Source organism: Leucoraja erinacea, chromosome 13 (genome assembly GCF_028641065.1).
Source record: "Leucoraja erinacea ecotype New England chromosome 13, Leri_hhj_1, whole genome shotgun sequence".
In the NCBI taxonomy this organism is placed as follows: Eukaryota; Metazoa; Chordata; class Chondrichthyes; order Rajiformes; family Rajidae; genus Leucoraja; species Leucoraja erinaceus.
This window is the reverse complement of record NC_073389.1, coordinates 8,013,408-8,041,116: the sequence shown is the minus strand read 5'-3', so window position 1 is coordinate 8,041,116 and position 27,709 is coordinate 8,013,408. Positions and strand designations below refer to the sequence as shown.

The 27,709-nt window shown below is 45.8% G+C and overlaps 1 protein-coding gene across 2 annotated transcripts in view; it reads left to right on the top strand.

The window, feature by feature from the left end:
- ofd1 (OFD1 centriole and centriolar satellite protein) overlaps positions 1–27,709 on the top strand; it is a 78,266-nt gene that overhangs the window by 24,121 nt on the left and 26,436 nt on the right. Inside the window, exons 14-16 of one of the 2 annotated variants that reach the window (XM_055644386.1) lie at positions 9,319–9,449; positions 16,129–16,240; positions 24,022–24,621. In XM_055644386.1, coding sequence (XP_055500361.1) covers positions 9,319–9,449; positions 16,129–16,240; positions 24,022–24,621 — 843 coding nt within the window. Of the gene's footprint in view, positions 1–9,318; positions 9,450–16,128; positions 16,241–24,021; positions 24,640–27,709 lie in introns of both variants that reach the window. The other variant, XM_055644385.1, reaches the window with a different exon arrangement.

Genomic DNA, 27,709 nt, shown 5'->3' with positions numbered 1-27,709 from the left:
TGAAGAAGTAACCAAAGGTTGATGAGGGCAAAGCCAAAGATGTTATCTATATGGACCAGCAAGGGATTTGATAAGGTTCCACTTGGTAGGCTGTTCTGGAAGGTTAGATTGCACGGAATTTCAGAGAGAGGTAACCGAATGGATAGAGAATTGGCTTCATGGAAAAGAAGCAGTGGGTGATGGTGGAGGGTTAATTTTCGAACTGGAGGCTTATGATTAGTGCTGTGCCATTGTTGTTTGTGTTTTATATCAATGATTTATATGAGAATGTGGAAGGTAGGATTACTAAGTTTTCACATGACACTAAGGTAGGTGATATCATGAATAACGAAGATGGTTATCAAACGTCACAGCAGAATCTCGATCAATTCGGCAAGTGGGCTGAGGAATGGTTAATGGAGTTTAATGCAGATAAGTATGAGGTGTAGCACTTTGGGAAGTCGAACCAAGGCAGGACCTTCACCATGAATAGCAGAGCCCTGAGGACTTTTGTAGATCAGAGGGATGAATCTAGGGGTGCATGTAGCACATTGAAAGTGGCATCACAGGTACATAGGGTGGTTAAGAGTCTTTCAGTACATTGATCTCCATCAGTCAGTGTATTGAGTATAGAGGTTGAGATGTTATATACAAGATACAAATAATTTATTAGCCAAGTATGTAAGAACATACAAGGAATTTGATTTGCCATACAGTCATTCCAAAAAAGCAGCAAGACACACAACTACATAAAAATTAGCATAAATATTCACCAAAGCACTCCTTTTCTCCCGCGGACGGGGCAGTCGGACCATCCGCAGTTGGGGCGATCGAAGCTCCTGCAGCCAGCGATCGAAGCTCCCACGTCAGGGCGGTCAAAGCTCCTGCGGCTTGGAGCTCCCAAAGTCGGTCCCTAACCAAGGGAACGCGAGCTCCAGGATGTTAGGTCTGCAAGCTCCCGGGGTTGGAGCTCCCAAAGTCGATTCCTAGCAAGAGGCCGCCAGCTCAACGATGTTAGGCCTCAGTGCGGACGGAGTTATGGAAAAAGTCGCAATACCACCAAGGAAAGAGGTTCAACAATGTTTCCCTCGCCCACCCCCCACATCATCATCATCGGTGGTCACTGGAAAACGAGTATGGCTGTCCTCTCCCTTCCACAGGGTCGTCTACTTGTGGGTCTGTAGATGTCTGTACAGGCCGATCTGCGATCCACACACCTTGGTGCAATGTGGGCAGTGAAGACTGGTGGTGGTTGGTAGTCGTCGAGCCCCCTCCTTACGGTGCTGTCACTTTGTCTCTGCGAAACAGCGTAGTTCCGTTTCATGAAGTGCAGCTCCTTCCTGCATGGATTTCCTCCAGGAGCGCCTGTCCAGTGCAATGTGCTCCCAGTTGCTCGATGTGATGTGGAATTTCTTCAGACTGTTCTTGATGTTGTCCTTGAAGCGTTTCTTCGGCCGGCCGGGGGCTCGCCGACCTTCCTTCAATTGGGAGTACAGGATTTGTTTAGGGAGACGTGTGTTGGACATGCGGATGACATGTCCAGTCCATCGAAGTTGGTGCTGCATTATTGTGTTGGTGATGTGATGCTGGTCACGTTGCCTTCCTCCAAAACGCTGATGTTGGTGCGTTTGTCCTCCCAGCTGATCCTCAGAATCTTTCGTAAGGATCTTTGATGGTATTGTTCCAGGGCTCTCAGGTGCCTGCTGTAGGTGGTCCATGACTCGGCTCCATTCTGGGGATCTCCACGAGGAGGCTTCTATCATGATCCCCACCAATGAGATGAAGTATGGCAGCAATGAAGACGACAAACAGGGTGGGTGCGATGATGCATCCCTCCCTGACCCCCGGTTCCACGGTGAAGGGCTCGGACTCAGAGCCGCAGTTGCTGAGTACCGTGACTGGCATGCCATCATGTGGAGGCCTCAATATTCTGATGTACTTGTTGTGGCAACTGTACCTTGATAGCGTGCTCCAAAGAGCCTAGCAGTCTACCGAGTCAAAAGCCTTTGTCAGGTCTATGAAGGCCATGTACAAAGGCTGCCTTTGTTCACTGCATTCCTGGAGTTGGTGTGCCCTGAATATCATGTCTGCTGTACCTCGGGATGGACAGAAGCCACACTGTGATTCTGGGAGTACCTCCTCAGCCAATGGTTGAAGTCGGCTTGCGAGGAAACGAGCCTGTTGTTGACAGAAGCGTTAATACAAAACTAAAGATACACTAAAACATACATTTAACAAAAGAATAAAAACAACAAAAGAAGAAAAGAAAAGAAGAGACAGACTTTTAGCGAGGCTGCCTTCGTACAGCGCCACCTGGTGGTATTACAGTTGTACAAGACATAGGTGTGTCCAGTTTGCTGTGGGAAGGATGTTTAGCTGGAAAGAATGCAGAGACGATTTACAAGGATGTTGCCGGGACTTGAAAGTCTGAGCTATAGGATGAGGTTAGGCAGGCTAGGTCTTTATTCCTTGGACCTCAGGAGGATGAGGGGTGATTTTATAGTGATGTATAAGATCTGAATCATTTATCGAACACAACATGAGGTGAATGCATAGTCTTTTACCCAGAGCAGGGGAATCAAAACCCAGAGGACATTGATTTAAGATTTAATAGGAACCTGAGGGGCAACCTTTTCACACAGAGGGTGGTGGGTACGAACTGCCAGAGGAAATAGTTAAAGCAGGTACTATAACTATATTTAACAGTCATTTGGACAGGTATACGGATAGGAAAGGTTTAGAGGAGTACAAGGACTCGTGTAAATGTGCTACCTTGGTCGGCATGGGCATGTTGGGTTAAAGGGCCTATTTCCTTGCAATATGATCCCATGATCATCATGAGATAAATATGGAACGTATCAAATGTAGTGGCATGTTGAAGAATGAATGCTGACCAGAGTATTTTTATCCTTCGAGTAGAGTCATTTTGATTCTATTTGATTAGAATATTTAGGGCCCCAGTTTAAGGATTCATCCAAATCAGCACATCTGCCATTTGAATACTCCTTCAGTGTCAGTCTAGATTACATCTTCAAATTCTGGATCAGAGCTTTCACCCACCACCATATAATTTAGATAGGAACACCACTGGTGTGCCAGTGTGATAATTAAACATATTTTGGAATGGTTCAATGATACTCCAGAACCCTGCTCCTGCCTTCAAATAAAAAAACATCTTGCGATTTTCCCCTCTATTCTCTGAATTAGGTTTGTATTCAAATCGCATATCATCACCACTCTACCTATTTTCCCAATAAAAAATGTTTGTAATGCAGCAGTCAGGTAAACCTGAATATAAATGTCATATTATTTAATAGTGAGATTAAACGAGTACTTACCAGTACGAAGTTTGATCTGTATTTTATGAGGAGTTACGATGAGGGATTACGTGAAGAACCCACCCAGCGCGCAGGCGCGGCATACTTCCAAGCAGCGGTGTGGAATCACAGATAGACACAAATTGAAGTAAAGATAGTAAAGATTAATGAGACATCAGTCCGAGTTTGATCTATACAATGAGGGTGGGAGCGGAGGGCACGTAATCCCTCATCGTAACTCCTCATAAAATACAGATCAAACTTCGTACTGGTAAGTACTCGTTTAATCTCACTATTTTACTTCGGAGTCACGTGAGTGACTACGTGAAGACTTCAAAGGTCTGTGATTTCAAACCGTGTAACAGTTATATCACTCACTGCCGAAAGATCATCGAGGGAGGAAGTGGTAGCTAAAGACCAACGAGTTTGTTAGTTTTAAAAAACAAATGTTTATTAACAACAACAAAAAATAGCTCCCCTGGGCTTTAAATTATAAATTTGCGGTTTCTAAAATTCTCTCCGCAAAGACGTCCTTCTCCATCAGCGGTTTGCGGTAGAATTTTTGGAATGTCGATTCCCTTGACCATCCCGCTGCACTGAGGATGTGGTCTAGGGGAACCTACATCCGATCCGCCGCTGACGTGGACGCTGCCCTGGTTGAATGGGATTTAAAAACATCTGTGTTAATCCCTGCCATATTAAGGACCTGTTTCAACCATCTGGATATTGTCTGGCTGGTAACCCGTCCAAAAGGCTTTTTATGGCTGACCCATAAGGCTTTTTCTCCCCCTCTAAGAGTTTGGGTTGTGTCTATGTAATTATAAAGGTGGGTCACCACACACAGCCTAGGTTCTGGAGGGTATGCCCGGAAGATCAACGGGGAGTTGGATGTACCTGGTCTGCTCTGTTTGACCAACCCCGGCATGGTAAAAGTAATGGTATCTGGGGTGGTCACCATGTGGTCCAGATTTAACTGATGCAGCGACTGAACCCTCTGAGCAGAGACAAGCGCCATGAGCATGAGGGTCTTATAAGTGGACTGTTCCAGGCTCAGGGATCCCACCGGAGGCCAACCTCGAAGGTGTGACAATACTACACTAACATCCCACATATGGGTGTATCTAGGTGTAGGGGGTTTGGTGTTATAAATCCCTTTAAGGAGTTTGATAACCAGAGGGTGGGATCCAACACTATGCTGTCCTATGGGCATAAGGTATGCGGACAGGGCGCTCCGAGCCGTATTGATGGCACTGTAGCTCATCTTTAGGTCATGGTGGGCCAGGAACTCCAGCACATCCGAGATCGAAGCCGTCTTGTAAGATGTCCCTGCTTCCAGACAGTACTGTTCCCATTTCCTGATGTAGGTCAGGTACTGTTTCTTGGTGGAAACTCGCAGGGATGCCGACATGGTGGTGATTGTTCTCTCTGATAACCCCAATCCCCGGTAAGGTCTGTTCAGAATCTGGAAACCAGGAGGTTCAATTTTTGGTGGCATGGATGACTAATGCCAGTTACCGGGTGAGTCAATAATTGGGGGTGGTTGTGAAGGACCATAGGTGTCTCTACCACCATGTCGTGGAACATTGGGAACCATGGTTGGGTAGGCCAGTCGGGCACGACCAGAATGCCGGAGGCTGAGTCTGCCTGAATTTTCTGGAGTACCCGACTGATGAGGCAGAAGGGAGGGAAAGCATAGAAAAAGAAATTTCCCCAATCCAGCGTGAAGGCATCTACCGCTGCTGCCTCTGGGTCTGGTTCCCAAGCCACATACATGGGTAGTTGGTGATTTAGTCTAGACGCAAACAAATCTATATCTGGCGTACCATATTGCTTGACAATTCTAGCAAATAGTTTCGGGTCCAACATCCACTCGATGTTGTCATTGAATTTTCGTGACCTGGTGTCCGCCACTAAATTTAGCTTGCCTGGTAAATAGGCAGCTGATAGCCAAATATGTCTCTCGACACACCATTGCCAGATTATAGTAGTCAATTTGTCGCATGATACTGATTTTATGCCACCCATGTGCTGGATATAAGATACCGCCGTTGTGTTGTCAATCATAATCCTAACATGCACATGCCGCATATCAGATGCATATGCTTTTAGCCCATAAAAGGCGGCGAGCATTTCCAAGAAGTTAATGCCCAGTGATTGTAGTAGCGATGCCTCTGAGTTAGTCCATCTGCCACCTGTGCTATCTATGGAGTTAGTAGCTCCCCAACCTAAAGCACTGGCATCCGTTGTAATGGTTATGTTAGGATTGGTGACGGCGATAGGACTGTGACTGTGCCAAATATTATCGACCCACCACTGAAGTTCTGATCTGGCTTCAGTGGGTAACTCCATTTTGCGGTCATAATGCCCCCTATTAAGACGTAATGCATGAGTCCTTGCTCTTTGCAAATTTTGATAATGCAAGGGCCCATGTTGGGCAGCCGGGAATGCTGCTACTATAGAGCCAATGACTCTGGCTACGTGCCGTATCCTTGGTTGCGGTATAGCAATTAAATGGTTACAAGCTTCGATGAGTGAAACTTTTTTGTCTCTGGGCAGAGTGACAGTCATATGGATAGTGTCAATAGTGAAGCCTAGGTAATCCATGTTAGTAGTAGGCTCCAATATTGATTTATCTGGGTGTAGGATGAATCCCAAAGTTTCAAGGAGTTGTTTAGTGGCTAAAACTCCTGCGACAGCTAGTTCCCTTGTTCTCCCTAATATGAGAACATCGTCCAGATAGGCCACGACTAAGTGTTTTTGTTCTCTCAATTTTTTCATGGCCACTTTGAGAATTTTTGTAAATAATCTGGGAGCTGTCGTTAAACCATTGGGCAAGGCTCTGTACTGCCATAGCTGGCCCATCCAGATAAATTTCAGATATTTGTAATAATCCTTATGAATGGGTACTAAATAGTAAGCATCCTTGATATCTATGCTTGCCATGTAGTATCCCTTGGAGATCAGTTGTCTGGCAGTGACAAATGTCTCCATTTTGAAATGTTGATACTCAACAGACTGATTAAGTGACGTCAGATCAATAATAATGCGACATCCACCATCTTTCTTGGATTTGAGAAAAATATTTGATACAAATTCTTGCGGCTCGTGTGTGGTCATTTCTATGATGCCTTTAGCCACGAGCCGATCTAGTTCAGCTTGTCCTTCTACCTTCTCAACTGCTGAGGGAAGGAATACCCTTTGGGGCATGTGCTGAACTGGCGGTTCTATGCCTGGTTTGAATTCAATTTTGTATCCACTGATACTGTTGAGTATAAACTTATTGTTAGTAAGGGAGCACCAAACATGCTTGAAGAACCTCAAACGTCCTCCTGTTAATACAACACCCTTTGTCTGTGCATGTTGGCAGGAACCAGACCCACCTACCTCCATGTTTATTTGTGGGGGCGTTTCCGATAGGTTTGGCCCAAGGTTGTCCGTGTTGGTGCTGCGGTGGGGCGGCGCATCTTCCCACGGCTCCGCCCTGGGCCCCACTCTAAAAAAGAGCTCTGGGGGTAGTGGGAGGCGGTCACCAGGCTTTCACCAGCTCGGTACCTGCTGGTGGATGCTGAGGCGTGCTGCCAACTGGGTGTCTTCACCCTGCTCGGTCCTGGCGCTGCCCTCATGAGGCCTACAGGTTTGGCCGCCTCTTCCAACTCTTTGAGTTTCTTGGCCAAGTCTGCACCAAATAGCAGCGCCTCCCGTTCCGGCGCTGGAGCTTTGCAGAGGCCTGCGTATTTCGGATTGAGGGCAGGCCTGATGTTATCCCGCCGTAGGCTGTTGAGCTCGTACGTGGTGTTGCACATCAACGCCAGTGCATCCTGCTGGGGTATGGAGAGCTCTTCGTTCCCGACGGACCGAGCAAAGGCAGTGATGGCTGCAGAGTGGATCTTCAGGACCCGCTGCATTTTTACCTCGTGAGTCCTGATCTGCTGCCACAGCTGGTTCCATATTTGCCCGTTGACAGTTTTCACCCGCAGCGCCTCGCAATTCTCTGGCGCTGTATAGGTATCAAGGGCCTGCTGGACGACCTTTTCCTGCAGCGGCTTGTTGGAAAGCCTATTGATACTGGCCGCCAGTCTAGGTGGTAGTACCATCCCGGTCGTTGGGGGCGCTGCGTACCGACCCACTACACCCAGTAGCTATTCTTCTAGCACGCCCGGCATACTGATGTTGTCGTCCGCCTGCCCTTGGGATAGGCCAGCCCAGTCCTGGCCTCCCTTACTGCCCTCGAACAGAGAGGGTACAGAAGGGTGTGGTGATGGTAAGGAGGAGGCCAAAGCCCGTCCTCCTGGGAGATGCCTAGCCTGCATCTCCTCATCAATCATCTGTTCCAGGAGCTGCCTCATGCAGCTGATGCGGGCGTCTCCCCGTTTCGGCGGTGGAGAGCGTTCCCGTTCCTCCGACGAATCGGAGGACACCGGCCGGTCCGTTTTATGGGTAGCCTTCCTCCCTGTGCGGGGCGTCAATATCGGCAGCACAGGGGGCGGCTCGGTGTCGGGTGAGCGGGAGCGTTGAAATGGCTCCTCCGCTACGAGTGGCTGCCGCCCAGCTATGGACCCCTCCTCGGGTGGAGTAGGGCAGGCAGTCCTTCTGACTGGTCGCTTTCGGGTGGCCATAATTCTCCACCGTTGAGCGACTCTGTAATACAAAAAAGGCACTTACCTGAGGTCTTGACTTTATGCTGCCGCTGGAGAGCCTGGCTCCAGCTGCTGCCGCTGTTGCACTGCTGACGTAAATGCCGCGCCTGCGCGCTGGGTGGGTTCTTCACGTAGTCACTCACGTGACTCTGAAGTAAAATCTAGATTTTCAGAAATCTTTGTGAAATGAATGAATACTTGACATAAGGTTTTAAAGAGGTTCACATTTGTGTTTCCTGATCAAGCACTTTGGAGGTTAAATAAGAAACGGCCGCGATATGCAGGATTGGAATCGCAAATAATCCAAACAAAAAATGCTGGGAACACTCAGCATGTCAGGTTGAAGGGTCCTTGACCTGAAACGTTAGCTCTTTCCCTTTCCACAGATGTTGCCTGATATACTGAATGTTAGCAGCATTTTTTATTTAAGGTTTTATTTAAGATTTTTAGTAACTGCAGGGTTTTTTAATTCATAAATATATAAGACTGAGATGGCAACCAATCATGAATGGAGAATAATGAACCAGTTGCCTCTTCCCACTGGTATGGCTATTAATTGGCACTTACCTTTAATTCTAAATTTTTAAGAAGGAACTGCAGATGCTGGAAAATCGAAGGTTGACAAAAATGCTGGAGAAACTCAGCGGGTGAGGCAGCATCTATGGAGTGAAGGAAATAGGCAACGTTGCTGGGTCGAGACCTTCTTCAGACTGATGTGAGGGTGGGTGGGGGGGAGGGGGGGGTAGGGAAGAAGAAAGGAAGAGGCAGAGACAGTGGGCAGAGGGAGAGCTGGGAAGGGGAGGAGAAAGCAGGGACTAACTGAAATTGGAGGTCAATGTTCATACCGCTGGGGTGTAATTCTAAATTTGTTACTTTAAAAAGTCTGAATTTAATTTTTCAGATTGTTATGGATTTACACATGTGTGTTTCTGAGTTATGATCTCATGTCTTTGTATTACTAGTTAAGAAACAAAACTGGTACCAGTTGGGCCAAGTATTCTACATTTTTTGGAATCTCTGTAATTCTGTACTTTGCACATTGTACACAACAAAGTGAAAAACATTGTGAAATGGTCTCTTTAAATAAGGGTAGGAGGTAATTTAACAAGTTATATAATGAAACATGTGTAAGAAAGAACTGCAGATGCTGGTTTAAACCGAAGAGACAATGTTGTGTAGGTTCATATTATTCAGTCATAAAGACCATAAAGATCACTAATGATCTTCATCGATGTCACATTTTTGCACTGAATGATCGTGATCAATGGAATGAGAATTGTGAATGTGCTGTAACTGCATTATAAAATAGTCCATATCATTGACAAAATAGAAAGACATTAATCAAATAAAACATTGTTATGAAGTTAACATTTTTTACTTTTCAGTGTTAAACGAACCTTCTGCTGCGCACACAGCACTTCAAGCTGAACTGAAGAAAACAGAATATTCCAGAAAGCTTGAGCAGGATGAATATCAAAGGCAGAAAGAAATATTTGAGCAACAGCTGAAGAATGAGGTAAACTGAAGCATTATCAGGTGTTATCAACTTTAAATGTAATTGTTTTTGACGCAGTAATATTCTACTGGCATCCCTTCCGGGTGTAGAGATGGCTGGTAGGATCAATACGTGATCACATAAACTAGTGTAGAACAACTACATTTATATTAGTGGACTCAAACATATGGACTGAAAAAATATAGTAGTTATGAACTATTGAATGGACTGATCCACAAACATTTAAGAATTATTTCAAAGAAATTAACAAATTATTTAAGTTAGTGTTTCCTACTTGCAACAGTAACCTTTTGTACTTGCCATATTGTAAATTACGATTTGGAAACTTAATTTTAACTTCAAACTTTGCTTCTGTGTTTGGCTGCATTTTCACCAATTTGACTCATTCATGGGTGAGTCGAGTACAATTTTCTTCAAGAGAGTTCAAGAGTTCAAGAGACATTTATTATCACAGTGAGATTTGAGTTATCTTATATCTCATTTGAGTTAACCCCTCTCCCCTCCCTACCTCCCTCCTCTCCCTCTGTCCCCCTTCTCCCCTTATCTCCCTTCTCTAAGATGGCGGACTGCGGGGGTGATGCGCCGTTGTGTATGGCTGCTCCTCCTGCAGTCCGTCCTTTCTCCCTTTTTTATTTTTATTTTTAGTCCTGTCCGTGGGAACTTTTAATTGGAAGTCTTCTTTTATGTGGTGGGGGTGGGGGGGAGGAGGGGGGAAACTGTTTTAATCCCAGTCCTACCTGGTCGGAGATGCGGTTTTCTTCCGAACCGCTTCTTCGTCCTCTCTGTGCGGCCTACCATCGAGCTGGAGCAGCGCTGGAGCGACGATTTCCTGCCGGGATTACAGCTTCGCCGGTGGTGCAGATGCTGGGACACCAACACCAACACGGAGCGGGCGATGGCTTACCGGATCGCCTTCGGGTAAGCTCCGGGGCACTGGGAACGCCGACTCCAACATCGCTGAGCTGCGGCTGCAGAGCGCCCAGCCACGGGCGGGCGGCACTGGATTTCAACACCGCGGGGCCTGGTGTCCGAGTTCGCCAGTGTCAGAGGTCCGGCCAGCGCGACCTGAGAACTTTGGACATTGCAGTCTTCAGGGAGGAAGCGGCCGCTTCAGTCCAAGCCGCTGAAGAATGTTCACCCGACGCCGATGATCCAGCTTCGCGGCAGAGGTCCTGAGAACATCGAGTTGGCTGAGGAGGCCACATATAGGCCCCGACCTCGGGTGGACTATGAGGGGGAGAAATGGATATTTTTAGTGCCTTCCCTCACAGTGAATTCTGCTGTGGGGGGGCGTTTCATGTTGATTTCTATAGTGTACTGTTCTGTGTCTTTTTTCTTTTTTCTCTTTTTTGTTTTGTATGGATATATTGACATTAGATCTGTTCAATTAATTTAATCAATCTCTGTAAAGCACTTTGGTTCAAATACTGGTTTTGTTGAAAAGTGCTATATAAATAAAGATTATTATTATTATTATTATTATAGCCATACGAATAAAAAGAACACAACACACGATAGAATTTAACATGAACATCCCCATACAGCAGAATCTACGTTTCCCACTGTGAGGGAAGGCAATAAAGTTCAGTCATCTTCCTCTTTGTTCACCTGTGGTCGGGTCCTTTGAGCCCTCCACATTTGCCGCAATGGCGGCCCAAAGTTTTTTAGGCCCTCCTGTCGGGATGATCGGAGCTCCGGCATCGGAGCGGAGAACACTCTCAGCGACTTGGAGTTTCCGAATCGGCCACTTCCTACCGGAGACCACGGCTCCCGAAGTCCACAGGCCGAGCTGGGCGGAGCTCCAACACTGCCGATCCTCAGCGAAAGATCTCAGGCCTCCGCGATGTTAAAGTCAGCGCCGCCCGTGGCTGGAAGCTCCGCCGACCACAGCTCCACGGTGTTAAAGTCAGCAGGCCCAACACTCTGCAGCTCCACATGGCGATCCTCGGTAAGGCAGTGCCCGCTCCGCTCAGTGCTGCACCGCCGCTGAAGCTCTGTCCGGTCTCCGGCAGGAAAGGCCGTGCCAATCTAGATGGTAGTCCGCGAAGGGGGGAGGGGCGAAGATGCGGCTCGGAGAAAAGACGCATCCTCGACCAGGTAGTGACTGAGAAACAGTTTCCCCTCCCCCCACATAAAAAAAAACTAAAAGACCTCCAACAACACTCCAAAAAGTATGAAAGGACAGACAGCTGCTGGCGAGGCTGCTGCACCCGGCGCCACCCGATGACGAGTCTTTGGAGCTGGAAAATAGGAGAGTAAATAAGGAATTAAGCAGAATAGATGAAGCTACAATTAACAGAGAAGTTCAGTTCACATTTATTGTCACATGCACCAATTAAGATACAGTGATATTTGAGTTACCATGCAGCCGTACAATTAAAAGAACCCAACACACAATAGAACTTAACATAAACATCCACCACAGTGATCACTGTGATGGAAGGCAATAAAGTTCAGTCAGTCTTCCTCCTTATGTTCACCCGTGTTTGGGGCCTTGACCCTCCGTAGTCGCCTCAACGGATGGCCCTCACGTCAGGATGATCGAAGCTCCGACGTCGGGACGGATAGACCACACTCTGCGGCTTGGAGTTCCTGAATCGGCCACTTTCATACCGGAGACCGCGGCTTCTCGATGTTATAGGCCGCTGGCAGGCCAGCGGTTGGAGCTCTTCTCCAGCGATCCCCGGCAAAGGATCCCTGGCTCCGGGATGGTAAGTCCGCTGTATATCTGCTGCTAGAAGCTCTGCAGACCGCGGCTTAACGATGTTAAAGTCAGCAAGCCGGCGGTCGGAGCTTTTCTTCTGGCTCCATGATGTTAAAGACCGCGCTGCGCCTGCAGCTGAGGCTCTTGGCCGGCCTCCGGGAAAGGCCGCACCAATCTGTGTAGTTAGGCCATGAGGGAGGGCGAAAATGTGACTTAAGAAAAAAGTTGCATCTCCGTCGAGGTAAGTGACTGAAAACAGTTTCCCCCTATTCCCCCCCGCACCACCCCCCACATAAAAACATACCGAGAACGACATGCATATAGACACACTAAAAAAAAAAAAAGCCAAAATGACAGACATACTGCTGGCGAGCCTGCCGCTCGCAGCGCCACCCAGTGACGACTGAGGAAGAGGAGGGTGCTGCACCAAAGGTAATAACCACAACAGGTTTAGTTTATTTTTATTTTGGGGATACAGCATGGACACAGGCCATTTGGCTCACTGAGTCCATGCTGACCATCAATCGCCCGTTCATACTAGTTATCCAACTACACACTAGGGGCAATTTATAGAGGCCAATTAACCTACAAACCCACATGTCTGGGATGCAAGAGAAAACCGGAACACGGAGAGGAAACCCATGAGGTCACAAGGAAAACGTGCAAACTCCACACAGACAGCGCCTGAGGTCAAGATGGAACCTGGGTCTCTGGCGCTGTGAGCCAGCAGCTCTATCACTGGTATTTAGGGACCACTTTTTTATTCATGAATATTCTGAAGAACTAGTAGATGTACTAGTATGTACTAGTATATTCTGAATAACTAGTATATGTCCAGAATTGGTTGGCACATCCTAAAAGTATATTACTCAGTTTATTGTGGTGACCAATTGCAATTTTGCTGTGGCCATTGTCTCTGGAAAATTCAATGGTATGCCAGGCCCAACGACATACAAATAAGATCACTAGTTCGGGGTGTAGCCTTGATTGTAGTTGGCCTTCTTGATTTAGATTATCAGCCTGTTTTCAGCTCAGACAAGTCCCATTCAAGTCTCCCTGAGCAGGTTTCACAGACTGTGCAAGTCATTATCTTCTTAAGTGTCCCGAGCAGTGTTGGTCACACCTGTGCATTTGAATATTGTAGAAGTTAAATTAAGGCATAAATTGCCTGCCATATCATGCCTCAGGACATGTCTAGGCCACTTCATGGCCTTGAAGCACAAAGTATCTGGACTGAAAATTGTAAATTTCTATTCAGTTGATTAGTAACTTCTTTTGATTGTTCAAATATTCATGAAATTGACCTTTGGTTTGAAGGCAGAGAATGGTTAAATGACTGTGTGTTATAATGTTGTTTCAAGACTAATGCTATCCTGACCACATAACCAGAAGCCAATTTGAATTTGGCTAAATCAACCTTAGAGAGGTAACTAAGGCATCAAAATGGGAATGCTTAACTTATCGTTCTATTGGTGGCAATGCTTGTTTGTGGCTACATTTTGAAAGGTCCAATGCAAAGTAAAAGGGCTGCCTCACTGCGGCGACCTAATTGGCGAGTTTAGAAGAGTTTAGGAGAGTTTGAAAAAATGGCATGTTGAAGACCTCCTTCATCTATGTGGAAGACCTCCTTCGATCTCCTTCGACCTCCCTTCGACTATGTTGAAGACTATCTTCGACTACCTTCGACTACCTTTGATTACCTTTGACTACCCTCAATTACCTACGAATAACATGCCGACCTACTACGACCTACCTCGACTAAACATACGAGTAATAAAAATATCGATTTATTTTTTTATTTAATTTTTTTCCCATGGCGACCTTTTTTTACTCGCGGGCATTTTTCAACATGTTGAAAAATACACCGCGACCTGGCTGAGGCCTCGAGTACACGGGGACTACTCTCGAGCATGAAAGAGAGTTACATAGACCTCCTAGGACCTCGCGTCGACCATGCTGTGAGTATGAGTCGAGGGCAAACTCTTCTGAATTCGTGGATTAGGTCGCCGCAGTGGGACAGCCCCTTTACTGAAGCAGGATCCTGTTTTGGAGCCTTGGATCAGTTAGTGGTTTGAAGGGTGAGGTTAGGAGGAGTTGGGTGATGGCACAAGACCAAAGAATAGCAGGTAAGTAATGGGACTTAGTGGAATCTAAGCATTATTAAAGCCAAGAGTCATAACAATAATAATTTCTCAGAATAACAGGATCTAATTTTCCTGGAGGAATTGTGAAATTAAAGGAAGAAATATAGGTGGAAGGTGAGAAATGTTTAGTTGAGTTTAGAGATACAACGTGGAAACAGGCCCTTCGGCCACCAAATCCGTGCCGACCAGCGATCACCCACTGCACATTAAGGACAATTTACAGAAGCTAATTAACGTGCAAACCTGCATGACTTTTGGAATGTGGAGGACAGCCGAAAAAAAAATGTGCGGTCACAGAACGTACAAGCAGCACCCGTGTTCAGGATCGAACTCTGTAAGGGAGCAACTCTACCGCTGCGCTATTGTGCTGCCCTGTGCAGAATATAGTTCTCAGCATTATAACACAACAGTCCAGAGACAAAGTCCGATGTCCAAAATTAGGGACAGGATTGAATTTTATTGCCTTCCATCACAGTGAGGAATGTGGAATCCACTGTGATGGATCGGTCAGTGAGGGCGCTGAGAGCCAGCAGCCCTGCCAGCAGCGTGTTCGTTTTTTTCTACTTTTTTTGTTTTTTTAGTGTGTCTCAATGTGTGTTTTTAATGTTTTTCTGTGTGTCTTGTGTGGGGGGAGGGGGGGAGGAGTATGGGGGAAACTGCTTTGGTCGCCTCCTCCATGGAGAGGCGACTTTTTCCATGTCGCCTCCCCCGTGGCCTGACATCGAGGATCAGTGCAGCCTTTCCCGGAGAAACGCCCGGGGCTTCAGCGTAGCAAGGACTCTTCCATCACGGATCAGGCGAGCCCTCGCCGGAGGGGAAAGTTCCGTTCGCTGGCCTGCGGCAGCCTGAAGCCACGGTCTGCAGAGCTCCAGTTGGCGCGGCGTCCGGAGCCTGGGATCCCTCGTTGGAGACCCCGGAGGAGAAGTGCTCTGACCGCCAGCCGGCGGCCAACTTCTAACCGTGGGCACGGCGGGGACTTACCATCTGGAGCGGGATCCCTCGTCAGGGATCCCTGGAGAGGAGCTCCGACCGCCGGCCCTGCTGTCTGCGGTGTTTCTGGCTGCGGCGCGGCGGGGACTTTAGATCTTCAACCTGCGGCCTACACCATCTTGAAGCCACGGTCTCCGGTGGGGAGGCACTGATTCAGGACTTACCTGGACTTTTTACGTTGTCTGCACATCTGGATGCCCGCAGCAGCGACTGTGGAGGGTTGAGGCCCCGACCATGGGGGAAAATGGAGGAGGACTGACCAAATTTTGTGCCTTCCACCACAGTGATGAATGCTGTGGTGGATGTTTGTGTTAAATCTTTTATTGTGTATTGGGTGTTCTTTTTTTTTTTATTGTACCGCTGCTGGCAAATTCATTTCACTGCACTTTATGTGCAAGTGACGAATAAAACTTGACTTGACTTATGTAAACTTTTACATGATGGTGTGTCTTGTTGCTTTTCACTTTGTATGGCTGTATGGTAACTCATATTTCACTGTACCTTAACTGGTACATGTGACAATAAACGGACCTTGAAACCCTTGAAACTTGATAATCGGACTGGACCCTGGTTTATGGAAGGACCGAACAGAAGCCTGATAATGGGGAAGAAGCTGTTTCTGAGTCTGGTGGTGCGATGTTTAAAGCTTCTGTTCTTCTGATCGCTGGGAGCGACAAGAAGATTTGGGCGGAAAAGGTCTTTGATTATATTCACTGCTTTCCTGAGGCTGGGTGGTGTAGATGGAGTCAATGGTCTGTGTGATCTGTATCTTATATTAAGCATTAAGCTGATGCAAAGTATTTGGGGGAAATAATTTGTTTTTTAATGATTTCTCTTGCAGGTGGAGCGCTGTGCACAGGTGAGAAGCCAACTTTTGGAATTTGACGATCAAACCAGAAGGCTGAATGGGCAGGTTGATGATTTGAAACTTCAACTGCGGCAGACACAGTTGGGTATGTTATTGTAGAACACCACTTTTAATTCAATCATCTACTTAACAAATAGGCCTTTTCCCATTGGTATTGGAATATTGTTAGTGGTTTACCAGAATAGTGATAGCTGCAGGTCATGGTGCTATCAATAAATCTGCAGGGGCAAGAGCTTCTCGTGATCCCTTGGTCATGCAAGGCTACCAGCCAGCAAGCAGATTCCTTGGTCATTACTGAATTAAGAAGCAAGAGCTGTTAGATGCAATGGGATGCATAAATCCACAGCACTGTATGAGATCCATCACAAGTTAATATGGGAAGAAGCAAGGTAGGAGATGGCTAGGCCCCCTGATGGAGATCATTGCAGATGAGGTGCCAGTTGAGTTTGGGATAGCTAATGTTGTTCCTTTATTTAAGATGGGCAGCGGGGATAAGCTAGGTAACTAAGGCTGGTGACGTACAGGTCTGTCAGTGTTTGAAAAAAAAGTTCTAAACAATAGGATTTATCTACATTTAGAAAGGCCGGAGATGATCAGGAAGTTCTCCAGCATTTTATATCTACCTTCGATGTTTCCAGCATCTGCAGTTCCTTCCTAAACAGATGTTCAGGAATAATCAGCATAGCTTTGTGCACGGGAAATTCTGCATTTTATTTTTGCGTTTTTGAGAAGATAACTAAGGAGTTTCATGATGGCAGAGTGGTAGACTTTGGCTATATGGACTTCAGCAAGGCATTTGACATGGTCCCACATTGGAGGCTGGTAAAGAAGGTTAAGACATATGGATTAAAGGTGGAGGTCACACCACTGTGGTGGACCAGATCACAAACAATCACGAGGCGGAGTATAGGAAGGTGATAGAAACTGAGTAGTAACATGGTTTCAGGACAATAAGCTATCAATCATTGTCAGCAAGACAAAGGATTTAGTTATTGACTTCAGGTAGAGTGGTGATTTCATGCCCCAATCAGCATGGATGCAGAGTGAAGAAAGAATGACTGGGGTCGGACAATCGGCATCAATGGTGCTGAAGTGAAAATGGTTGAGAGCTTCAAGTTCTGTGGCGTTAAATTTACCAACAAAATGTCATGGACCAACTACCTTGATGCGACAACCAAGACGGCACACCAATGCATCTATTTCTTGCGGAGACAGGAAATTTGTGATGTCTCTCATGATTCTACAGATGTACCATTGAAAGCGCACTGTCGGGTTACATCACATTATGGCTTGGCTTAGCTCTGCCTAAAGCCGCGAGGAATTGCAGAGGGTTGTAAAAGTGACCCAGTCCATCATACAAACCAGACTCCCCACCATTGACATCTACATCATATTTCCATGGAAGAAAGCAGCCAACATAATCAAAGATTTGTCCGACCCCAGTCAATCCTTCTTCTCTCTGCACCCATCAGGCAGAAGATACATAAACTTGAAAGCACGCACAGCCAGACTCGGGGACAGCTTCTTTCCTTCTGTTAAAAGACTTCTGATCTGTTCCATAAGCACGGGTAATGTCCGATTCACCTCGACATCCATTGCAGACGTTGGACTGAGTCTGGAAATGATGTCCTATAATGCTGAGAACTATATTCTGAACTCCATATCTTCTCCTTTGCTCTACCAATTGTACTTGAGTTTGACTTGATTATTTATGTACGATCGTATTTGATCTGACTGGATTGCACGCAAAATCTTTTCACTGTACCTTGAAACACATGACAATAATAAATCTAAACATCAAGTAGCTAATTGGAACCAAAATTGGCTTGCTGATGGGAGACAGGAGGTAGTGGTGGAAGGACACTATCAATTGGAAACATGTTTCCAGTGGTGCAATGCAGGGATCAGTGCTGGGACCCTTGTTTTTTTTTAATGTATATCAACGATTTAGATGTGAATATAGAAGGTAAGTTTGTGGATGGCACAAAGGTGAGTGAGGTGCATAGGTGTAAAGGTTGTCTAAGGACACCACAAGATATAGATCAGGTGGAAAGTTGGACAGAGCATTAGCAGGTGGAATTTGATCCCAACAAGTATGGATATTGCATTTTGTGAAATCAGATAGAGATAGGGCATATCCAATAGAGAGCAGGGTGCTAGGGAATGTTGATGGATAAGGGGATTCATGTCCGTAGTTCCGTAGTTTCCTGAAAGTGGGAATACAGGCCAATAGAGTTGTTCCCAATTGATACAGTATCCTTACACAACTATCCTGTCTCCCATCACCAAGACAACTTTGGATCCAATTAGTTACTTGAGGTTTAGGTCTATTATTCCCAAGTGTTCAGAAGAAGTTGTGATCACTGTCGTACATGGCACTGTAAGGCACCATGCCCGTTGATGTTTTCAACAATGATGATGATGATGTTGTTACGAGGTGCAGTGAAAAGGTTTAGCGCGCTATCCGATCAGAACAGGTAATACTATACCAAAATAGTGTTTAACTAGTTAGGTCAGGACATAGAATATAAAAGTTCTATTTGAACTTTTACAAAACATTAGTTACAATGCATAGTGTGCCTTTCCGATCACCGCAGGGAATTATGTGGTTGTTCTGGAGAAAGTGAAGTAGAGATTTGCCAGGGTGTTGCCTGGATTGAAGCAGTTCAGTTTGGAAGAGAGGCTGGATTTGTCTTCCACGGATTGAAGAAGGAGTGAAAGGAAACCTGATAGAAGGATATACAATTATAAGAGGCATACTTAGGGTAGATGGTTACATAGACGGAGAATCAAAAACAAAACTGCTTACGCTTAAGATGAGAGGAAGGAATTTTATAGGGGATTTGAACAGACAAATTGAAATCGGAAATTCGCTGCTAGAGGATATGGTGAGGCAGGTGCAAATGTTATGCTTAAGAGATATTTAAACAGGCACTTAAATAAGCAAGATGTAGAAGGACACAGACCTAATATGAACAGGGATTTATGCAGATGGGCAAAAAAGGTTTGACATTGTGGGCCTAAGGGCCCGTTTCTGTGCAGTAGAACTATGATAAAATGTCAAATAAATGAATTTAGACCGACTAACGTTGCTATTGCTGGGGGAGGAAATATACCAGAGCTCGACAGTCGTACCGTGATCAAGTGCAAGCAGAGGAAATTAATTTAACTTGGCATTGTGTTGGGCACGGATTTTGGAAGCTGAAGGGCTTGTTCCTGTGCTGTACTGTCCTATGATGGCTGGCCAGTAGGTGGAGCAGTACACCAGCTGTGAAGGCAGAAGAAAGCTGCAGCAGGGTGAAAACTCCCAACCATTGTGGAGCCCATACCATTAGATCCAGCTCTGTGTCTGTCATTGACAGAATGATGGCTGTCGGTGCACCGATCTTCCCACATGATGACAGGCGTATAGAGTGGAGAGGATGTTTCCACTATTGGGAGAGTCTAGGACCAGAGCTCATAGCCTCAGAATTAAAGGACGTTCCTATAGTATGGAGATGAGGAGGAATTTCTTTAGTTGGAGGGTGGTGAATCTGTGGATTTCATTGCCACAGAAGGCTGAGGCGGCCAAGTCAATGGATATTTTTATGGCAGAGATAGGTGGATTCTTATTTAGTACAGATTTTGGGGTTAGGGGGAGAAGGCAGATGAATGGGGTTAGGAGGAAGAGACCGATCAGCCATGAATGAATGACGGAGTAGATTTGATGGCCTAATTCTGCTCCTATCACTTATTACCTTGTGGCATTTAAAAAAGACACACAGACACACAGACATTCCCCCGTAAGGACATATCACCTGCACATCCTTAAAAAGTTTGTAGTTCCAGGATCAGCCATTTCAAGCTCCACAGAAAGGTCCCTCCAGGAGAATAACCATAATGGACTTTGAGTGATCGCTGATACGATCTCATTGAGTGATAGAATATTATTGTTTGTGCGATAATCGAGGATTTTCAGATTTAAAAAATGGCAATATACTGCACAAGACGAGGGAGCGTGCATTTGTGAGTGGAGTTCACAAGCTGATGTCATGTCTAGCACAGAGTAAATATGGTTGCAGTTGTTGGGTGCCAATCAGCTCTAAGAGACTGCTTTAAGAGTTCTTCATGTGCCATATCTAGATAATAGAGCTGCCTTTGCATGGAGGTTTGCCCGTGCTACTGTGGAGGGTTTAAACTAGAGAGGGGTAGGAACAGGAGTAGAAGGTGATTAATTGGAAGGAGTGACGGCAAGATGAAGGTTATGATCGGGAAGACTCGAAGGAAGGACAGGCAGGGAGAGTTGGAGGAATATGGTGATGCTGATGGGCTGAAGTGTATTTACTTCAAGTATTGTGGATAAAGTAGATGCACTTAGAGCCTGGATCAGTGCTTGGGACTTTAATGTCATGCTCTTTGAGGAAATGTGGTTGTGAGAGGGACATTTCTGGCAACTCAATGTGGCACTCGGAGAGGACACGCTGTAGAGTTTGTTCACTGAGGTAATATGGGTGGAGCTTAGAAATAAGAAAGGTGCAAGCACTCTGAAGGGATTGTATAATAGGCCTCCTCATAGCAAGTGGGAGATAGTGGAACAGATATGTAGACAGATTTCCAAAGGCGTCAAAGCAATAGAGTTGTCTTAGTGGGTGGCTTTAACTTCCCCAATACTGGCTGGGAATTGCTCAGTGCCAAAGACTGAGACGGGGCTGAATTTGTTTGGCGTATCCTGGAGCCTTTCTTGAAACAATATGTGGATAATCCAAGGGAACATACTGGACCTTGGCAAATGAGCCTGGCCAGCGCGGTGACTGGTGTTTCAGTGGAAGAGTATTTGGGGATCGTGATCACAACTATCAACTGGCAACTGACAACGTTCCGCATGGTAGGCTGCTCTGGAAGGTTAGATCGCATGGGATCTAACCTTAAGCGTGGATCTTAAACTGGGATCTAACCTTAACCATGGGATCTTTAACCTTACAGCTGAATGAATAGAAAATTGACTTCATGGAAGGAAATAGATGTTGATGGTGGAAGTCTGTTTTTCTGACTTGTTATGTGCCTCAGGGTTTGGTGCCGGGCCATTACTGTTTGCCATCTATATCAATGACTTGGATGAGGCTGTACAAGGCATGATTAGCAAGTTTACAGATGCAGCTGTAAAGGACTTTGGTCACATTTCATGTATTCTATGCAGTCTGGTCGCCCCATTACAGGAAAGATATGGAGACTTTGCAGAGGAGGATTATCAGAATGCTGCTTGGATTAGAGGGTTTTGCTACAGGGAGAAGTAGCCAATGGTGGCAGGTCCAGCACTAGAGGGCACAGCTATAAGGTGAGAGGGGAAAGTATAATGGAGATGTACGGGGCAAACATTTTTACATAGTGGGGATGAGGGCCTGGAACGCATTGCCAGAGGTGGTGGTGGAAGCCGATGCGAAAGTGGCGTTTAGGAAGCTTTCAGATAAGTACATGGATGTGCAGGGGAGAGTGGGATATGGATCATTTGCAGGCAGATTAGATCAGTTCAGCTAGGCATCATGTTCGGCATAGACATTGGGCGGAGAGGCCCCTTCACTGTGCTGCACTGTTTCATGTTCTATATAAGAGAACTTTGGATGACCAAAGAGAAGGGTCTCGACCCGAAATGTCACCCACTCCTGGTCTCCAGAGATGCTGCTTGTCCCGCTGAGTTACTCCAACTTTTTGATTGTGCCCACATACTGCAAGGTATGGACAACATTTTGGCTAGGACTTGGGTTGCTTTCATGCCACAATAATGTGAGATGATGATAGTTTTCAATGAGAAAGAGTCCAGCCACCTGACTCATCTCTATTTGTTTCAAAGAATTTCCACCATCCACCAGGTGAATGGTAGAAATTTGGTGCAGTCACCATTTTGATGGGCACCATCCAGCCAATTACGCTTAATGATGGGGTTTGAGACAAAATTCATTCACGTGTGGCACAAAAATGTGACACAGTGTGAAGACTGCTTAGCATATTAAATTATGAGAGCCTTTTTCCTAAGGCTAAAGACATGGAACCAATTTGCCAAATAATCTGTCAGCCACCGTGGTGTGCACTGTTCCTGCAAGGTATCTGTTAGTAACTTTCCAAAGGTTCTTCAATACATCCTTCTGCAGGTGCTCAAGAACAATCCACCTGCAAAGTTCTCCTCTGATCTACCCTAGTAGTTGAATTGTGAATATGCGTGTTGGCAAAGGCAGTGAAGTATAATCTGGTGCAATATTTAATGTAATAATTTTAGCTTTAATAGGCATGTTAGAATGTTACTTTTTTTTCCACGTGTTTTTGAACAAGATACTTAATTAAATAGTTACAAGGTCTCAGGATCAGTTTCTGTGGATTGGAGGGTCGCGAATGTTATCTCACTTTTTAAGAAAGACGGGGAGAGAGAAAACAGGGAATTATAGACCAGTTAGCCTGACATCAGTGGTGGAGAAGATGCTGGAATCAATTATAAAAGATGAGATAGCCGCACATTTGGATAGCAGTAACAGGATCGGTCCGAGTCAGCATGGATTTACGAAGGGGAAATCATGCTTGACTAATCGTCTGGAATTTTTTGAAGATGTAACTAGGAAAATGGACAAGGGAGAGCCAGTAGATGTAGTGTACCTGGACTTTCAGAAAGCATTTGATCAGGTCCCACCTAAGAGATTAGTGGGCAAAATTAGGGCACATGGTATTGGAAGTAGAGTGCTGACATGGATAGAGAAGTGTTTGGCAGACAGGAAACGAAAGAGTTGGGATTAACGGGTCCCTTTCAGAATGGCAGGCTGTGACTAGTGGGGTACCACAAGGCTCGTTGCTGGGACCGCAGCTATTTACAATATACATCAATGATTTGGATGAAGGGATTCAAAGTAACATTGGCAAGTTTGCAGATGACACAAAGCTGGGTGGTCAAAAATGAGAATTGTGGCTGAATTGGACAGGTTGGGGGAGTGGGCAGATGCATGGCAGATGAAGTTTAATGCGGATAAATGTGAGGTTATCCACCTTGGTAGCAAAAACAGGAAGGCAGATTACTATCTAAATAGCGTCAATTTGGGAAAAGTGGAATGTACTTCCCCTTTTCCCAACTTGACGCCATTTAGATAGTAATCTGGGGATCTGGGGGTCCTTGTACATCAGTCTGAAAGTAAGCATGCAGGTACAGCAGGCAGTGAATAAAGTAAATGGCATGTTGGCCTTTATAACAAGAGGAATCGAATATAGGAGCAAAGTGGTCCTTCTGCAGTTGTACAGAGCCCTAATGAGACCACACCTGGATTATTGTGTGCAGTTTTGGTCCCCTAATTTGATGGAGGACATTCTTGCTATTGAGGGAGTGCAGCGTAGGTTTACAAGGTTAATTCCCGGGATGGCGAGACTGACTGAGAGAATGGAGCAGCTGGGCTTGTACACTCTGGAGTTTAGAAGGATGAGAGGAGATCTCATTGAAACATATAAGATTGGTAAGGGCTTGGACACACTAGAGGCAGGAAACATGTTCCCGATTTTGGGGTAGTCCAGAACCAGGGGCCACAGTTTAAGAATAAGGAGTAAGCCATTTAGAACGGAGACGAGGAAACACTTTTTCTCACAGAGAGTGGAGAGTCTGTGGAATTCTCTGCCTCAGAGGGCGGTGGAGGCAGGTTCTCTGGATACTTTCAAGAGAGAGCTAGATATGACTTAAAAATAGTGGAGTCAGGGGATATGGGGAGAAGGCAGGAACGGGGTACTGATTGGGGAATGATCAGCCATGATCACATTGAATGGCGGTGCTGGCTCGAAGGGCCAAATGGCCTACTCCTGCACCTATTGTCTATTGTTGTACTTTTGCCCTTCTAATTTTGCATTTTGTTTTTGTTTGTGCAGCTTTGGAGAATGAAGTGTTCCGTAATCCCAAGCACTCACTGCTTGATCGGTCAGACATTGTACCTGCTGATACTTACGTAGATACTGGTATACCCAGGAGCAGGGTAGTGTTTGAAGAACGCCTCTTTTATCCAGGTGCTGGCACGTGTGCAAATTACTCTAAATACATTGGAACGCCAAATTCTTCATCAGATTCAGACCAAGATTTTGTTGCTGGAGCCAAGGCTCGAATAAGAGAGCTGGAAAAGGAGTCAGAGAATCTCGAGGAAGCCTATAGAAACTACCAAAATAGGGTTATTCAAACTGCTATTCAGAGGAGTTCGGAGAGTCAATATTTTTCTCAATTGCCAGTTAACAGTATTCTCAGTAAAATGTCATCTACACACCAGCACAGAGTGACATTCGCAGACTCTTTTCTTTCTTCCAATCAGTTAGAGCTCTCAACAAGGCAGCAAATATCTGAAGGAAGTCATCGACCAGTAAATAAATTTGAAGATTACCAGACTCCCCCTGTATGTCTGTTCACACCCCCAAAATATAGCTCTTCAACCCCGGTCAAACAGAAGCTTGAATACGGAGCACGAGTGGAGACCTCAGAAGGTACGATTCATCAGAAGTGTAAGACACATTATTTCATCTCTATTGAGTGACATATAATAGCAGTCAATGATACGAGGACATTTTAATGTTATTTACAATGGAATTTCAGTTAAGGAAGACCCAAAACGTCCCTATCCATATTCTCCAGAGATGCTGCCTGACCTTCTCAGTTATCCAGCACTTTTTTGTAAACCAGCATTTGTAGTTCCTTGGTAGATAAAAATGCTGGAGAAACTCAGCGGGTGAGACAGCATCTATGGAGCGAAGGAATAGGTGACGCTTCAAGTCGAGACCCTTCTTCAAGCTGTTGTGGGGGCAGGAAGAAGAAAGGAAGAGGAGGAGACAGTGGGCTGAGGGAGAGCTGGGAAGGGGAGGGGAGGGGAAGGAGGGAGAAAGCAAAGACAACTTGAAATTGGAGAAGTTAATGTTCATACCGCTGGGGTGTAAGCTACCCAAGCAAAATATGAGGTGCTGCTCCTCCAATTTATGGTGGTACTCACTCTGGCCATGGAGGAGGCCCAGGACAGAAAGGTCGGATTTGGAATGGGAGGGGGAGTTGAAGTGCGAGGCACCGGGAGATCAGGTCGGTTATTGTGAACTGAGCAAAGGTGTTTGGCGATGCGATCGCTAAGGCTACGCTTGGTCTCACTGATGTAGAGCAGCTGAAATCTTGACAGCAGATGCAATAGATGAGGTTGGAGGAGGTGCAGGTGAACCTCTGCCGCACCTGGAAAGACTGCTTAGGTCCTTGCATGGTCAAGGGGGGAGGTAAAGCGACAAGTGTTGCATTTCCTGCGGTTGCAAGGGAAAGTATCAGTGGATGGGGTGGTTTGGGTGGGAAGGGATGAATTTTGACCAGGGAGTTACGGAGGGAGCCGCCTCTGCGGAAAGCCGAAAGGGGAGGAGATGGGAAGATGTGGCCAGTGGTGGGATCCCGTTGGAGGTGGCGAAAATGCCGGAGGATTATTTGTTGTATGTGGCGGCTGGTAGGGTGGAAGGTGAGGACAAGGGGGATTCTGCCCTTGTTACTAGTGGGGCGATGGGGGAGTGTGAGCAGAGTTACGGGGTTTAGAAGAGACCCTGGTGAGAGCCTCATCTATAGTCAAAGAGGGGAACCCCCGTTCCCTAAAGAATGAGGACATCGCCGATCTCAGCCCTGGTGTCCCCAAGAATTTCAGTTCATTTTAAGCAGCAGCTTCACGTATCGGGATGCAACTAAATCCTGCAAAGAGATCATATTGAGAATCTAATTAACCTAATCATCCTACTTGATAAATTATCAATGCTGACACAAGGAACAGATGATGCAAGTTAAAAAAAAAAGACACAAAGTGCATTAACTCAGCGGGTCAGGCAGCATATCTGGAGAACATTGATAGGTGATGATTCGATCGGCACCAGACTGATTGTAGCGGGGTGGAAATAAATCTGAAAGAGAAGATCTATGCAGATGTGGAAAAAGTAGACTGTTTTATTAGTAATAGCCTAAGAGAAATAACTACCTACTCACCCATATTAAGTAGTCTATCCAGTCTTTTCTCCATGTAGAAAATACAGATTCAGAAATTATCTGTGTAGGAAGGAACTGCAGATGCTAGTTTGCACCAAAGATAGACGCAAAATGCTAGAGTGACTCAGTGGGTCAGGGAGCATCTCTTGATAAAAGGAATAGGTGATGTTTTGGATCGAGACCCTTCTTCAGACTGAGTCAGGAGAGAGGGAAGCTAGAGGAATGAGGAGGTACAGAGAACAAAAGAATGAAAGGTATGAAAAGAACAAATTGAGGCCGGCAAGGAGGATCAAACATAGAAACATAGAAATTAGGTGCAGGAGTAGGCCATTCGGCCCTTCGAGCCTGCACCGCCATTCAATATGATCATGGCTGATCATCTAACTCAGTATCCCATACCTGCCTTCTCTCCATACCCCCGATCCCCTTAGCCACAAGGGCCACATCTAACTCCCTCTTAAATATAGCCAATGAACTGGCCTCAACTACCCTCTGTGGCAGAGAGTTGCAGAGATTCACCACTCTCTGTGTGAAAAAAGTTCTTCTCATCTCGGTTTTAAAGGATTTCCCCCTTATCCTTAAGCTGTGACCCCTTGTCCTGGACTTCCCCAACATCGGGAACAATCTGCATCTAGCCTGTCCAAACCCTTAAGAATTTTGTAAGTTTCTATAAGATCCCCTCTCAATCTCCTAAATTCTAGAGAGTATAAACCAAGTCTATCCAGTCTTTCTTCATAAGACAGTCCTGACATCCCAGGAATCAGTCTGGGAACCTTCTCTGCACTCCCTCTATGGCAATAATATCCTTCCTCAGATTTGGAGACCAAAACTGTACGCAATACTCCAGGTGTGGTCTCACCAAGACCCTGTACAACTGCAGTAGAACCTCCCTGCTCCTATACTCAAATCCTTTTGCAATGAAAGCTAACATACCATTCGCTTTCTTTACTGCCTGCTGCACCTGCATGCCTACCTTCAATGACTGGTGTACCATGACACCCAGGTCTCGCTGCATCTCCCCCTTTCCCAATCGGCCACCATTTAGATAATAGTCTGCTTTCCTGTTTTTGCCACCAAAATGGATAACCTCACATTTATCCACATTATACTGCATCTGCCAAACATTTGCCCACTCACCCAGCCTATCCAAGTCACCTTGCAGTCTCCTAGCATCCTCCTCACAGCTAACACTGCCCCCCAGCTTAGTGTCATCCGCAAACTTGGAGATATTGCCTTCAATTCCCTCATCCAGATCATTAATATATATTGTAAATAGCTGGGGTCCCAGCACTGAGCCTTGCGGTACCCCACTAGTCACTGCCTGCCATTGTGAAAAGGATCCGTTTACTCCTACTCTTTGCTTCCTGTTTGCCAGCCAGTTCTCTATCCACATCAATACTGAATTCCCAATGCCATGTGCTTTAAGTTTGTATACTAATCTCTTATGTGGGACCTTGTCGAAAGCCTTCTGGAAGTCCAGATACACCACATCCACTGGTTCTCCCCTATCCACGCTACTAGTTACATCCTCGAAAAATTCTATCAGATTCGTCAGACATGATTTACCTTTCGTAAATC